The sequence below is a fragment of the Gymnogyps californianus genome, chromosome 3 (assembly GCF_018139145.2).
Source record: "Gymnogyps californianus isolate 813 chromosome 3, ASM1813914v2, whole genome shotgun sequence".
NCBI classification, from domain to species: Eukaryota; Metazoa; Chordata; class Aves; order Accipitriformes; family Cathartidae; genus Gymnogyps; species Gymnogyps californianus.
The window spans coordinates 86,758,593-86,773,872 of NC_059473.1; the positions used below are offsets into that span (position 1 = coordinate 86,758,593).

General features: G+C 37.8%; 1 protein-coding gene across 1 annotated transcript in view; it reads left to right on the forward strand.

The window, feature by feature from the left end:
- MDN1 (midasin AAA ATPase 1) overlaps positions 1-15,280 on the forward strand; it is a 103,884-nt gene that overhangs the window by 85,702 nt on the left and 2,902 nt on the right. Inside the window, exons 83-100 of the mRNA XM_050893729.1 lie at positions 259-420; positions 553-690; positions 919-1,060; positions 2,036-2,205; positions 2,441-2,584; positions 3,309-3,444; positions 4,067-4,386; positions 4,650-4,811; positions 5,190-5,291; positions 5,458-5,659; positions 6,311-6,484; positions 8,009-8,166; positions 9,984-10,073; positions 10,988-11,106; positions 11,742-11,916; positions 12,561-12,634; positions 12,730-12,844; positions 13,844-13,907. Of these exons, the coding sequence (XP_050749686.1) occupies positions 259-420; positions 553-690; positions 919-1,060; positions 2,036-2,205; positions 2,441-2,584; positions 3,309-3,444; positions 4,067-4,386; positions 4,650-4,811; positions 5,190-5,291; positions 5,458-5,659; positions 6,311-6,484; positions 8,009-8,166; positions 9,984-10,073; positions 10,988-11,106; positions 11,742-11,916; positions 12,561-12,634; positions 12,730-12,844; positions 13,844-13,907 (2,647 nt within the window). The remainder of the gene's footprint in view (positions 1-258; positions 421-552; positions 691-918; positions 1,061-2,035; positions 2,206-2,440; positions 2,585-3,308; positions 3,445-4,066; positions 4,387-4,649; positions 4,812-5,189; positions 5,292-5,457; positions 5,660-6,310; positions 6,485-8,008; positions 8,167-9,983; positions 10,074-10,987; positions 11,107-11,741; positions 11,917-12,560; positions 12,635-12,729; positions 12,845-13,843; positions 13,908-15,280) is intronic.

The window sequence follows — 15,280 nt, forward strand, 5'->3', positions numbered from 1 at the left end:
AGCATGTGACAAATTATGGCCAAATATAGGCACTCTTCTGTGGTGCAAAAGCCAGATGTTCCTTTAATAAGAAGGAAAAGTTTTAGTTTTTATGAAAATCTAGAAAAAGCTCTGGAAACTTTAGAAATTGTGTTTAAACTCGCCTACTTGATATTTCTGGTTTGGGCATCTGTTTTCAGTCTCTATCATCACCCTCTGAGGTGCATCTCAGTATCTACATGATCATGTTTGACAGTTGTTCTTTGGTTTTAACTGCAGTTCTTCAACCAGTCCTGCTATGTGCTGGTGCGTCTAAAGCCCATGCTCTGCAAGTATTCAGACCTTATCCTGTTCTACCTCACTGTTTCACTGGCATCTCACAGGAGTACTGGAAAATTGCTTTGTGTTCTAACTAGCATTTTTACAGAGCTTGCCCAAAAGGTAAGTTATTGGAGATAACAGTGGATATATAGTAAGCATAGATTTAATGTATACAAAAGTCTTAAGTAGAAACTAAGCTGAAAGATGTACTTACTACTACAGAAAGTTTTGAGTTTCTGTTTGCCTTTGTAGGGGTTTTGTCTGCCAAAAGAATTACTTGAAGATGAAGCTGGAGAGGGAGCAACACAGTTTCATGATTATGAGGATGGTGGTATTGGAGATGGGGAAGGCAAGAAGGATGTGAGCGACAAAATAGAAAGTGAAGATCAGGCAAGTGTTTGGGGTTGTTCTTGTTTAATTCAAGTAAAACTGAAAAGAACCCTTGAAAGCCGTGTTGTAGATATTTCAGGTAAAAGAAACATGGAGTTGCCTTCAATCTCCTGTTTAGATTGGCTTTTATCTTTGCATATAAGCTTATAAATATTGTTGTGGTACTTCAAGTAAGCTTTAATATATAGGCAAGATCCATTGTAATTTTTTACTTTACCAATAATTCAGATAGAAGACAGTTTTCAAAAGGGTGAAGAGAAGGAGAAAGAGGATCAAGATTCTAAACCAGACATTGAAGGAGAAGACAATGCAATTGAAATGTCAGAAGACTTTGAAGGAAAAATGCACGACGGAGAACAGGAGAAAAAAGGTTTGGTCCTTCCACTATGGCAAACTTATAAGAAATATTACGGATCAGTCCAGTAATGGTTGATACGTTTATATAATGAAGCATATACTTCAGTGTTAGAGTGTTCAGTGTTAACAACAGAGTAGTGCCATTTGTGTATGAATACTAAGAAGTATTAATACGAATGCAAACAAAGAAAATACTGTCTCTCTTCTGTCACTGTGGTGATTTTGGAATGAAGGGAGCTGATTCTTTCTTCCTGTTGTGAGCTGACCTATAGGTGCATTTTTAAATTAGTCACTGACATGGTGGAGCTGTTGAACTCCAACAGAACACTTCAGAACATGGCTGTAGTTAACTTCAAGACGTGACTAATGAAGCTATTGCTAACTTTTAAGCAATGAAATGAATTTAACTTTACCTTTTTAAAATGGAAAAAATACCAACATTTGGTAGATTCATTCAAGTTGCTACTCACCCAAAAGGTAGCAGTTCTTCACTTTAAAGGGTAACAGCTTGAACATCTGAAACTAATGTGGCTTACAAATTACAGTAGTGTTAATCTACTTTCAAATCTCTGACAAAGTGCCAAGAATAAGTTCATCTGCACAAGAAGGGAAATTCCCAAGCTAATGAACAGATTAAGTGGAATGGACCTTTCCCCTCCCAGTAATGCCAAAACATTTTGAAAATGGAGGCGGGAGAGGGTAAGGAATAGAGAGTTTAAATCATCCAAGTTTTGCACCTGGGACTTGTTAGTCTGAGGGAGAGAATGCTCTGTGTGTGTCCGTATGTCCAAGAGAACACTCTGAACCACATAATTAGGACCCTGCTCTTCTGGGTGTTAGTGCATGTGTGTCTTTTTCCGCATCTCTCAATTAACTTCATAGGGTGATGAAATTAAGGTGCAAGTATGACTGCTTGTTTGTTTCTGAACTTAACAAAAAGGTTAGCTTTATCTCCTCTGTACTGAAACACATTCTGAACTGTACACAGAAAATGATGAAAATTCAGATGAAGAGGAGGAGCTGGATAAGCAGATGGGAAATCTTGATAATGCTGAAGCTGATGATAAACTGGATGAGAGGCTCTGGGGGGATGAAGACGAAGATGATGATGAAGATGCCAGTAGTAAAACAGAAGAAACTGGACCAGGAATGGATGAGGTAAAGAGAAAAGGGATTGGGAAGAAGTATATCAAAGGAATTAAACTCTGTTAACTTGATGTGACCTAGACCATGAACTCCCTTGCATAGCTCTTGGTCTTGGAAAGGGATAATTTGAGTGTATCACAAGTTATCTAGTGGTGTTGTTTTTTTCTGTAGGAGATGATGTCTTGTCACTCAGTCTTTGAGAAGCAGGTAGCATAATTGAGTTTCTTTTGAATTTGTTGGTTAATAGGAGGATTCAGAGCTCGTCGCAAAAGATGACAATTCGGGCACAGGAAACAAGGATAATAAAAAACAGCCTCCCAAGGATGAGGAAGAAGAGCAACAAGATGACGACAGTGAAAACAAAGAGAAAATCCATGAACAAATTGATGAGGTAAAAATGATTTGGACTACATAGAGTATCTTGCTGTTAAACCATATTCTGTTGCTCACATCATGTGTTTCTGAGAATTTGAAATGCTCTTTATTTAATAGTGAAGTGCATTGAAAAAAGTTAGTTCATTTCAGAGCTAAAAATAAACCAAACTGTATCCGTTATATTATATGTATATTTTCTGATCCATAATCCAGAAAGAATTTTTGTTTGCGCTAACCTGAACTTGTAATGTCTGCCAAAACAGGCTTTACACTGAACTGATGTTTTCATGGACAAAGCTTAAAAGTTCTTGTTCTGTTCTGTTTAGCAACAGAAATATCTTAAGTCAGTGGCACTCATCCCAAAAATCTGTATATAAACTCAATCTGTATATATGCTTGAAGATTCTGCATAGTATGCAAGAGTGCATTCACCATCTGCAAGAGTGCAGATTCTGTTCAGAATCTTTCAGCTAGGAAAATTGGATTCTGAACACAAAACATGCTGCTTTGAAGAAGTAACAATTTATGTAAATGCATTTGCCGAAATTAATCTTTTTCTGCTATTTGTACATGAGGATGTGTACCACTGGAAATTCGTTTTTAACTGGTCAGAATGTAATATTGTATCCAGTATTTCTGTGTCCTAGAGAATTCAGTAGTATCTTATTTCTCATCTTTGCCTTTCCCTCCCACTTGTTACATACCTGTTATTTTTTTTCCCCCCATTCTTTTGCTGACAGCGTGAGTATGATGAGAACGAAGTAGATCCTTATCATGGCCAGCAAGAAAAGCAGCCTGAAGTTGAACCTTTGGACCTTCCTGATAATTTGAACCTGGAGAACGATGAGAAGAGTGATGAGGAGGAAGAGGGTGAAGGTAGAGCTGAAAATCTCTCTACAGATTCCCAGATGAAAGCCAAATGGAAATAGGGAGGAACAGTCAGATAATAAGCTCTTTTTCTCTATAGAAGGAAGAGAGGTGGTGGTAGGATTCTGTATAACAAGAAGCTGCAAATTCACTTCTGTGTATCAAAATATCAAGATACCAAATGCAGGCCGGATAAGAACTCAACATTACAGCATTTTCCTTTACCTCCCTTTCACGCGTACTGTGGAGCAGGCTTTCTCATGTTATCCAAGTGATACACCCTAATTTATGCCAGAAGCTCCTTATTTTATTGTCAAGTTGCTTCTGTGGTTTCAGTTTTTTCTATGATACTTACAAGCATTTGTACTCAAAGTCAACTGACCCTCAAGAATATTAGGTTAAAAGAAGTTAATAGGAATTCATCCTGCTGTATTGTTAGTTACAAACCAGTTGTGACTTAAAGAAATTATCTGCTATAGAAAATCATAGATTCTATGTATAGAATTCTCAGTATTTTCTTTAAGATTTTCTTGATAGGCTGGGCAGTTTTATTCCAAATATCTGTAATAGTCACTGTTTGTGTACTTCACTGAAAGTTTTGTATACCTTTCTGATTTTTTTAATCCAGAAGAAGGGAATGATTTTGAAGTAGATGAGAAACCTGTTGATTTAAGTGAGGCAGACAAGACAGAAGAACAGAATGAAGAGGATTCTGGTGAGACAGGAGGAGATGATCAAGATGCAGAACCAGCTGAAGAAGGCATTTCTGAAGATAAAGAGGAGAAGGAAGATGAAGGGGACAAAGATGCTGATGATCAAGAAGAAAATGCAGGGAACACTGAGGATGCAGCAGAAGAAGAGGAGGAAGAGTCACAACCACCTGATGAGGAAAAAAATGAATCTGCTGAAGATAAGGGAATCCCTTCTGCTGACCAAGGCATTCAACCTCAGGTAGAGAGTAATAAATAAAAGCCTGATTATTTTTTTTTTTTTAATTACCTTATACAAGACTTAAGAAATGGATGTGTTCTATGATGCTCTGAAACAAATGTGATGTTGAGTAGGTATAATGTTAGTGAGAATCTTCATCAAGATAACAGAGATGTGCTTATTATTAAACTTGTGTATTGCTGTCATCTGTATTCCTGTTACTTCCTTGGCCTTCTGTATCCTGATGTTTTTTAGAATGTTAAAATAAACTGATGTTATTTCAGGAAGAAGAGGGTAAAGATAATTCAGAGATGGATGAACAGATCCCTGAGCCTGAGGAAAGAATGGAGCATGAAACGCAAGGGCAGACTGGGCAAGAAAACCTGCAGAGTGACAGTGCTGTTGAGCTGGCTGGAGAGGCTTCGGAAAAAGACCAGTCTAAAGAGGTAAATTACCTGGAAGTGTCCTAGTTAAAAATGCTGAACTTGTGAATATGTTTTCAAGTTACAATGAAGGAATTGCTGCCATATTTTTAAGAATTGTCTAAGATTCAATTTTTAGAACACCAATTATAAATTCACTGAAAAAAATTGGAGACCATGTAGGTACCTTCATAGCAGTGAAAACTGCATGGTAAGTTTAGGCTAATTGTTGAGCTGCAGAACTGTCTTGTCTGCTCTCCACAAGAATAATACTTGCAGTTGTGAGCCGTTTGTCATTCACAATAGAAGGCAGCACAGCATTGCAGTTTAAATTCTCAAATTTGTCTACAACAGTTGCTAAATCCCTTTTCAGTTACCATTGCAATTTTTTTGGTGTCTCAGGAATACGGAAGTGGAGCTTCAAGTGCAAATCAATCAGAAGGCCATGAATCCACGCGTATGGCCCGGATGGCTTCTCAGAAGCAAAGCAGAAAAAATACCCAGGTTCATTTCTTCTTTTCAAAAAAAAATTTTTTTTTTTTAATTTGAATGTCTTAATATTAACCAGCAAATAGGCAGGACTCAGTTTCTCCTTGCTAGAACTCTTGTTCTAATCGGTGTTTGGTTGCACCTCACTTGGAGTTCATGGTGTTAATTTGTTCTTTTTCAGAGTTTCAAGAGGAAACCTGGCCAGGCAGACAACGAGCGTTCAATGGGAGATCACAACGAACATATCCACAAGCGACTGAGAACCATAGAATCCAGCAGTGAAGCAAAGCAGAATACAACTCAGCCTAAACAAAACGTGGAGGAAGCTGATGCATTTGAACATATTAAACAAGGCTCTGAATGCTATGATGCACAGACATATGGTATGGTGGTATTTCTGGGTGTAAAGAGTTGTCATTGCAGAATCAAATCCTGAAGCACTCCTATTTACTGTAGTTTTTCCCAGTACGTTTTTTTTAAAGTTATGTTTAATAATCCTTGCTTTGGTTTAAGATGTAGCACTATTTCACTACAATAAATGCTACTCTTTGGCAATCAGGTTCAAACTAATGATAACATTTTTGAAAATTTTTGAATTGACTCATAAAAACTTATTTTAGTTTAATAAACATATTTAAAATCTATTCTCTCCAAATCTTACTTCAATTATTTTGAAGCCCAAACAGCTACTACACACGCAAAATATTTAGGATAACACAACAGGTTCTCTTTTCTGTATCAAACAAATTGATGTCTCTTTAAAAATATTCCTCTAATCTAAATTTAATTAAATAAATTGCTTTCTATTAAAGTAACTAGTCTATTTTATTCACCAGGTTTTCAGGGCAATAGCTCATTGACACAACATGTGAGAGCACAGTGAAAGATAAAAATAAGGTTTGAGACAATAGCTCAGATCTCTTCTGAAATTCACTAAAACTGATATGTAGCAGCCTCAGAATGCAACGGTTTTTTGCAACTTCACTACTTTTCCTTCCTCTTTCCCCTTAATAAGTATTGTTGCCTTTATACAGATGTAGCTAGCAAGGAGCAAGAGAAACCTATTATGCCTCTTGAAGAAAAGGAAGAGGGAGATTCTGAAGATGCAGCTATGGAAACAGAAATGCAGAACAATGAGGATCTCAGAGCAGTAGACACAGAGGAGCTGAAGCCAGAAAAAAAGAAGTCTACTGCCACTAAAACTCCTGGTACATTAACGTAAAAAACATTCCAAACATACCTTGATGTGCATCTTTAAATGTATATGTGGGTATTTATATTTGCATGTAATGGATATGTATACGTTTTATTAAGACTAAGACATCTGCTCTTAATTGACTTTTCTGCAGCAGTATTCTTACTCCTGCCTAGTAACCAGCATTAGCCTTTGCTAAATCGGTTGAGTGACAGAGGGGTTTGCTGTTTTCTTTCAGGTTAATGGTCTCTAATCTTTACCCGCTTCTTTGAAGAAGTAAAAAGCAAATGCTTTCCTGCTGTTAGACACAATGCCAATTCGCTTCATTAATTGGCATATAACAATGCATTCCAGTGTCACCAGCATCAGCACCACATAACTCAACTTTTTTTGTGTGTAACTTCTGACAAAACACTAAGAAGTTGAGGAGCTGGTCTGAACAACATCCAGTGAGGTAGCACGAAAGTGTCACTGTCTCACTGCTTTCTTCCTTAAGTGGGAATGAAACAAAACAAAACTGAGCTGCCTAACAGAAAATGGCTATCAGATACGAATGGTTGGTAGATGAGAAGAAGATAGGTCTGACTTGTCAGCCACACAGCCCACACAAACAAAATAAGCTAGATAGAAATATTTATTTCTTGCCAATTGCAACAGAAGTATTTCATTGTGATGACTCTAAGTAAATGACACTCTAGCTTGGAATTTTGAATGGTTTTCTTACCAAACAACACAAAAGCTGGCTGGAGAGGGGAGACAAGAGTTTTACCAGCCTGAATTCACCTTCTTGCCTCCCACTCCCTTCAGGTTTAATCTCTTCACTTAAATCTCTGCTAGACTCATTAGCTTTATGGTACAGGCATGCACGTAATCAGTCTATTTGTTTTTCCACATGATTCTCTAACAGTATGTTCTGAAAAACTAGCATCCTTGAAACATCTCCTACAGTATCATACTTTTTTTCTTAGAATAATTCTTAAAAAATGAGTTGTTAAACAGTGGAGTGTAGTAGAAACAATAACAAAAGAAAATCTTTAGTCCATTCCTTTATTTGTAAATCAATTTCTGATTTATAGGAAACTGTTCTGTTACAAAACTAGAGAGTAAAAGATGAGATAAGAAAAGATTGCAATTCTTTTTTTATGATGATTTTCTGAATGTTCTCAAATTGCTTTATAACTCCTGTCACTTTGTCAGAGAGGGTATGAAGCTCAAAAAACGTACTTCACCATGTGGAATTTTCAGGTGTTAAAGATCAGTTCGCTAATATTTTGTTCATTTGGCAAGAAGGTTATAAGAGAGAGAAACAGTTTGCATAAGGAAATGCATATTTATCTGCTCCAGAGAGTTGTAAGGTCTTGTGTTCATCCTATTGCTCGAATTGATTGTCTTAAAATTTGTGCACTTCTCTTAAAAAAAATAATGTCTGGGTTGCACTCCAAAACATGTGAAACACTTCGTAAAAGAGTCAAGATACAATATTGGTTCTTGTATTATGTGTGATCCACGAAGTTAGTAATTAGTTTTGTGATTGTAGGACCAGGTGAAGTGGAGCCAGAGATCCAGACTTTTGACTCGGAGGATGTCAATGAGTCTGCAACAGAAAAGCTACCAAAGGTGACTGAAGAGAAGCCAGAGAGAAGCAAGGACTCGACCATACATACAGCCCATCAGTTTTTGATGGACACTCCCCAGGTATGATACCCAATGTGTCTTCTTACAGCTACAGTAGTAGAAACAGTCTGTTTTATTTGACCTGTGTTAGTGAAACTCTGTGAATGCAAAAGTTTAGAATTACTTTCATTCAGACAACTCGGCAGTTTGCTGTTCTTTAATAGCAGAATGAAAAGTAACACACAGCCAACTGTTGTATATGCACCTGAATGATGACTTTAAAATGACGAGTCCTCCCCATCCTTAGGTGGGAAGGTCCCATCCTCACTCTTTTTAATATAAACTTTTGTTTTTCTAAGTGTCAAGAACTGTTTTGCTCAGATGAATCTGCTGATCAAATGCTTGGGTAGAGTGGAAAGAGATGGGCAAGGGGGTGTGGCCTGAAGATAAAAAAAAGATTCAGAGTGAAGAGAGAGCTAGGCATCAGTGACCTTAAAACACCATTGTGCACAAAGAACTCACCTCAGTTAATTCATCACAATATATTACTTCCTCAAAAAAGCTGATTGCAAATATTATAGAACCTTTGTGAGCCTTTTATGAATGTCTCAATTTAAAAAATATTATTGTAGCCTAGAAAATCGTAGAGCTTCATGTAACACTCATAGTTTCCCAGTGCAAACTGTTAGCTGTGTAAAGGCCCATTTTATCATAAAGAGGTATGGCATAGAAGCAGTTGATGGTGGATAACCAGCTGATAGAGTAAGAATATTTTCAGTGTCTGTTTTTTAGAAGTATTGACCTTTCATGCATATAATATTGTGTCCTGAGTACATACTTGGAGAGCGATATTTCACTGCTTCTACACACAACATGGAAAGGATTGTGTGCCAGCTATAGCTGATATTTCCATCTTAATGCCAAATATGGCAGCTCTTTGGAAAAAGGCTGCTGAATGCAAGAGTGTTCTGTTGTCAGAATAGTTAGGTGCCTTTTTTGTGGTTGGTTTTTTTTTTTTTAATTGACATGCAAAACCTGAAACAGGAGAGGGAGCTCTTACAGCACCAGTTAAAGAGGAAGGGAGAAATGTTGCTAGGGGAAAAGTGCAAGTTCTCACCTTTCAGCAAAAGGAAGAGGGAAGAAGCCCCCTCCATGTACATTCTTCCTTCCTTCCGTAAACCTGCAGTAGGTGGCCAGAGGGACTGCTGCTGCTTCTTGAGGAATGAGAAGTTATTGGTACTGTTGAGTTTGCATTCATAGGCTTATTTTCCTTAATCCCGTAAACCCACAGGTTATGCAGACCATATACTACTGTTTGGTTAAACTATGGTTTTACAAGTCAGGAACAGAAGTTGTCACTGAAAGCACAGTAAAAGTTGAAGAAGTGTAATAAAGCTTGGGTGTCCTTTAATAGAATGGCTTATCAAATAGTATTTGCTGGCAGGTAAGGAGGAAGACGTCATTCAATTCTTTAAGCGGTTTGAATGAATCATTTAAAAAACTATAAGGGAAGCATATTATATTTTGGAAGATACTAGATAGATCTCCATTATACTGTTACTAAATCTGGTGTTTGTCAAGATAATTTCATTGGATTATCTTGAAGTTCTGTATTCGATTATTTTCGGTGTCTGTATCATAGATGTTCCTAGCTTTGTTTCTATGTTGATTGTGTCACAGATGCAGGTATTTGTACAGGAAGGATAAATACCTCCCCACATGGAAGCTATTAAAAAAATGGAGATTTAGAATCTTCATTTAAGTTTTTCCAGGTATTTTTGTGTCTAAAAGAATAAGAACAATGCATTTTTACTTTTTTATAGTTTGCTGTAGTTTGGGGATCACCAGATGTGTGAGCTTATTTTTCTGTCTCATAAATCTCATAACTACACTTTTAGCACATCGTTAGAGATCCTGAAGAGCTAAGAAAGGAACTTGAAAGGCAACTGGAAGCTTGGCAGACACAGCAGTCTGGAACTCCAGATGAGGTTGGTGACCTCGTTTTAGTATAAAACTGTCATAAGAATCCTTCATTGCATTATTTCATCTTGTTTTGCTGCTGAAGCGTTGAGGAAGCCAAGCAGGCTGGAATCTAAATATTCAAAATTGCATGATTTAGATGCTATTTTTGTTGTTATGTTTAACTTATTCTGAAAACAATTACATTATTCTTAAAGCAGGATGAAGTTTCAGATCTTGTTTTGAACGTGCTGTGTGCTATTTGCAGAAAGTTACTCTCTTGATAATGACTTCTAAAACTTGCATAGTTAGAAACATTTTTCTCAGTCCTGCTAAGCTCCTTCCATTTTGTCACCTGCAGTTAAGTGCTGGACACCACTTTCACAAAATTACGATCAACAGAAGCTGTCTCCTTCAGTTGCAGTGATGGAGTCTGAGCTAACCAACAGCAGAACCAGAATATGATACTTGCTCTGACTGTCCTAGTCATGAATTGTAAACCATATTTGGAAGTAGTTCCTGAAAGAAATTGCCAGTGTAGAGGCTTAACAATTTTGCTGAATTTTAATTAATTTTAATTTTTGATGGCTGATAGAGAACCTAGCAGACTTTACAGCTTGCCTTGCTGTAATACCACCTATCAGATGGTGGACATTACAAGATTTTCCTATATCAACAGCAATGCCGAAGTTTCTTTGTGTACTCCTAGAGGAATGATCATTGCACATTGCAGCTTCATAGCGGCAAGGAGCATCCTAAGTTGAATGCAAATTGTCATCTTTATAGAGTGCTCACAAGACACCCTCACAGTTTCAGCTGATAGTTACTTACTTCCTCCCCCTTGGTACACTGAGGGTTGTTTTCTTTTTTCAGGCAGTGCTGCCCAACTTTTTGTTTTTTCATAATTCACTTTTATTTCTTTCTGTGATGTATGATGTTTTAGGAGAAGGAAGCAGCACAGTTGTGGCAGAGGTATTTAGTACTGACAGCTCCTCTATCACAGCAGCTTTGTGAACAGCTACGACTCATACTGGAACCCACTCAGGCAGCCAAATTAAGTAAGTTGGGTCTTTCTGAGGCTTCTAGTTTCTTTAAACTCCTGGTTTTGGGGGGCTTTAACCTCTGTACAACTGCAGCTCTATGTTGTTCTTGATTTATAGCAATTATTCCTGTTTGCAAATGCATTCATTTTACTTTTGTATGGGAACACTAGGTTATTTTATGAAATGCAAACGTGATACAGTAGTAGGTACCCATCCTGAGGATATTGCCGCCTATTTTTTCTTCTGTGCAACAGGTGATCAAACCAACTTAAACGCGTGAAGTGCTATTGAGTCAAAGATTATGTTAAATGTCAAAATGTTTTCTGTTGTTTCTAACATTAAGTGATTCTTTTAAAATTTTTTTAAGAGATCTAGACTTGTTTCAAACTGGAGGAGTCTAAATTCAAGGTCTGCCTTCCATTTTAGGCACCTAGATTTAAGAACTTCTTTTAAAAATACTGAATATCCATCTTTCATTAAAAATGTAAGGTTTTTTGATCTATACCTACATATGAATATTAGAACTACTATTTTGTTTTTATTATATTTTACAAAATTTTGTTATTTTGGTACATATGCTGCATAGGCCAGGATTTCCAGAATGAGGTATTTGCTGATAATCCCTGTCACTATGTCTTTTTTCTTAACTTTCAGAGGAGACTACAGAACGGGGAAGAGACTGAACATGCGCAAAGTGATTCCATATATTGCCAGTCAGTTCCGAAAAGATAAGATCTGGCTGCGAAGGACCAAGCCCAGTAAACGACAGTACCAGATTTGCCTGGCTATTGATGATTCCTCTAGTATGATAGACAATCACTCTAAACAGGTAAACTAAAACCTTGGAAGAAGTATGAAGAAACTACCTGTCATTGATGAGTATGTCAGGTGCTGACTTGTTTCATACAGAGCTGGTGGCTGTTGGAAAGCCTGACTCTGGTGATTGTAGAGCACCTATTTTTCTGGTCCATGTGCTTGAACTCTTGTCACGTCATGCCTAAGAGATTTGTTACTGAAAGATCAGTGAAAGTTAGCTGAAAGGAGGAGATGTTAAATTTGTTAGAGGCGTACATATCCACCGGAAAACTATTTTTCGTAGCCTACAAAAGGCCGAAACTTGCTTAGCTATGCAGTTCATTGGAGGATTAAATATTAGTTCATCATAGCTCACTTGTAGGGTTTTTATTTATTAAAAATGTGTGGTTCCTTCTAAATAGTTATTTCAGTGTTTATTTCATTAGCCTGCCTAAAGTGGTATCTCTAAATCAATCAGCTGAAGCCCTCAAGCAGAACTAGTGTATCTTTATTGCAATGACTATATTGCATAACTGTAACAGGAAAAAAGATAGGAAGTCTCTTCATTTATTTTACTAGATGATGAAAAATAATTTCAGTACTATTCTTCATATTTAATACTGAGCAGTGAGTAAAACTTGGAATATCCTATTTTGATGTAACTTTTTTCTTTTATAGCTTGCATATGAATCCCTGGCAGTTATTGGAAATGCACTGACTCTTCTAGAAGTGGGACAAATTGCTGTATGTAGGTGAGTTTATTTGAAATCTTGACTTTTCTTCAAGACTTCAGAACAGATTATAAGTACCAGTTCCACGCTGTAATTTTTTTCTTTTTTTTCTAAAGCTTTGGAGAGACTGTTCAGCTGCTACACCCATTCCACGAACCGTTCAGTGACCAGTCAGGGACACGGATACTGCGTCTTTGCAAATTTCAGCAGAAGAAAACAAAAATAGCCCAGGTACACGAGAATGCTTGTAGGGCAACAAGTCCGCAAATCTTTTTCAGACAAGACATCAGCAGCTTCATGATTTCATGATCACTCTGTAACATTTACTGGTTGTTTATATCTGAGAGTGTGATAGCTGGTTAGATAACAAAGAGATAGAATGGTCACAATTTTGTAATAGTAATAGTGTTTTCTCACTTTTAGTTCTAATGTATGCTACTTTTAAGCATTTGTCTTTCTCTGTATTGGGTCTTAAACAGTATTTTGGCTACAAGCTATCAATCCTACTCTTGTCTGTACCCCAATGCCAAATCCCATCAAAGTTTGTGGGAGTTTAGGAGGTTTTCATGCCATGGATTCCACTGTAGTAGTAGGTGGAAGAGCTTTGTATGTTTGTCAGGCTGTAAGTTTGTCGGACTTGACTGATTCCTGAAGAAAATAACTTTCTGTAGTAATACTTCCCGGACAGCTAAAACAGCAAAGTTTTCTCCTTTTAGGAAGGTTTTTGCACTCTTACCTTTCCAGACTTGGATAAGATCTCTGTTAACAGTAAATGGAAAAGGGGAGACCCAAATAGCTTGATGGTAATCTTATAAATGCCAAAACTGGGAGGACTTGACAGTTGATATCCTTAATTTTAATGGGGAATACGTAACTAGATACCTGTGTTGCAAGCTGAAGCCAAAGAAGTTCAACCTAGAACTAGGATGTATATTTTTAATGATGCCATTAATCACTTGAACAATTTTCTGAGGTTTTGATGGCTTTGTTAGCATTGGAAAAAATTTAAATCTAGATTGAAGGCTTTTCTAAAGATTCTCTAGTTCAAAAATACTTACTAAATTTGAAGCAGGAGTTAATATAGGAAAATGCCAAGGACTGTATCTGTGTAGGTGGTCAGACTAAACTATCTTGGCACTTAAAATACAGAAATGTGTTCTTTAAAAATGTTATCATTACCAAGTTTATGGTTTTATGATAACTTAATCTCCTTATTTGTTTCCTCTGCAGTTTCTAGAATCATCAGCAAATATGTTTGCTGCAGCACAGCAGTTGTCTCAAAATATTAACCCAGGTGAGGTTTTCTGTGACTATGCTTGTTGCCATGGCAGCAGAATGCTCACTACAGTTCTGAAACAATATCCTGCCAGAAAGACTCCTAGCACTGCGACATCACTTGCAATTAGGGCTTTGGGTTTTGCTCTGTCAAAGGAATGTTTGGTTGAACTTTAGCTCAAAACCCAAAAGACACCTACCTCACATTTGTCAGTAATTCACTGAAGTTTTGTTTAAGGCTTTTTAAAAAGGCACGCCTTACCTGCCCCCCTTAGGTCATGTTTCCAGATCGTGTTTAAGTCCTAGACACTGCCTGCTTTAGAGCATCATCCAGCCTCCTAGTGACCTTGACTCCCTAGGCACTTCTGCTCTTGCTTGAGAGCTTGATTTCTGTAGGTATGCAGAAGCACACTGTTCTGAGGAGGATAAGTATTTGCCTCCTACCTGCCTTTCACTGTGGTGCAAATTTAGGTCACGAGCTGCTTGAATTTCCCAGAAAAGCTGGAAGGCTTGTTACTTCACAGCTGACCCACAGTTAGCCTAAAAGGCTGCTTTGTGCTAGTTAAAAGCTTGTCATGGTGGCACTCATATTTTAAAAAAGTTCTTGCTGTTAAAGTACTCCAAGAAATGGACAATCCGGAATTATAATCCGCAGCTGCTTTGCCACAGGGTGGCCAGGCTGTTGAAATATTCTGAGGGGGAGCAGCATCCAGTCCTGTTGAACTAGGCTGGGATGCAGCAGCAGTCAGCTCCCCAGAATCAGGGAGTTAGCAAGAGAAAAGGCAGCAGGATGCATCACCCTTTTTTGTAAAAAAGACCAAGCCCTGTCACATTTGGGGCCTGTCTGCAGACAAGGAGGAAGCGTTCTGCATCCCTCCCTAGCTATTATGCTGCAAGGGACGGAGGCTTGCATTCCCGACTGCAATTACTGTTATTTCCCTTGTAATTAAAAGATGATAGATACATAACTTAGTTAGAATGTCCCTTTGGAGAGATATATCTCTGACTCTGAGGGCAACCTGGGTCAAGTAACACATCTCCAGAAAATGGCTGGTGCTGAGGAACCCAGTGTCTGTGCTGTGTATGTTTCACGAGGTTTACTTCAGACTAGCTCGTCTGGTCCGAAGGGCTGAATGCCCTGTAGTGGTTGGACTGCCTCGACTGTGCCTCTGGAGCCTATCTTCTGGTTTAGTTTCCTCCAAAAGTAATCCATTTTGTGCAGTCCAAGATTGCTCTCTGATAGAAGCCAAGCCCATTAAAGTGGGGACAACAGGGAAACATGTTTCAAAAGCACAGTCTTAGTCCAAGGTGAAACAGTAATACAGATGCACCCATAGGTACCCGCTTCTGGAGGAATAGATTTGGACTCTATTTCATTGCAGCAGCTGCTGC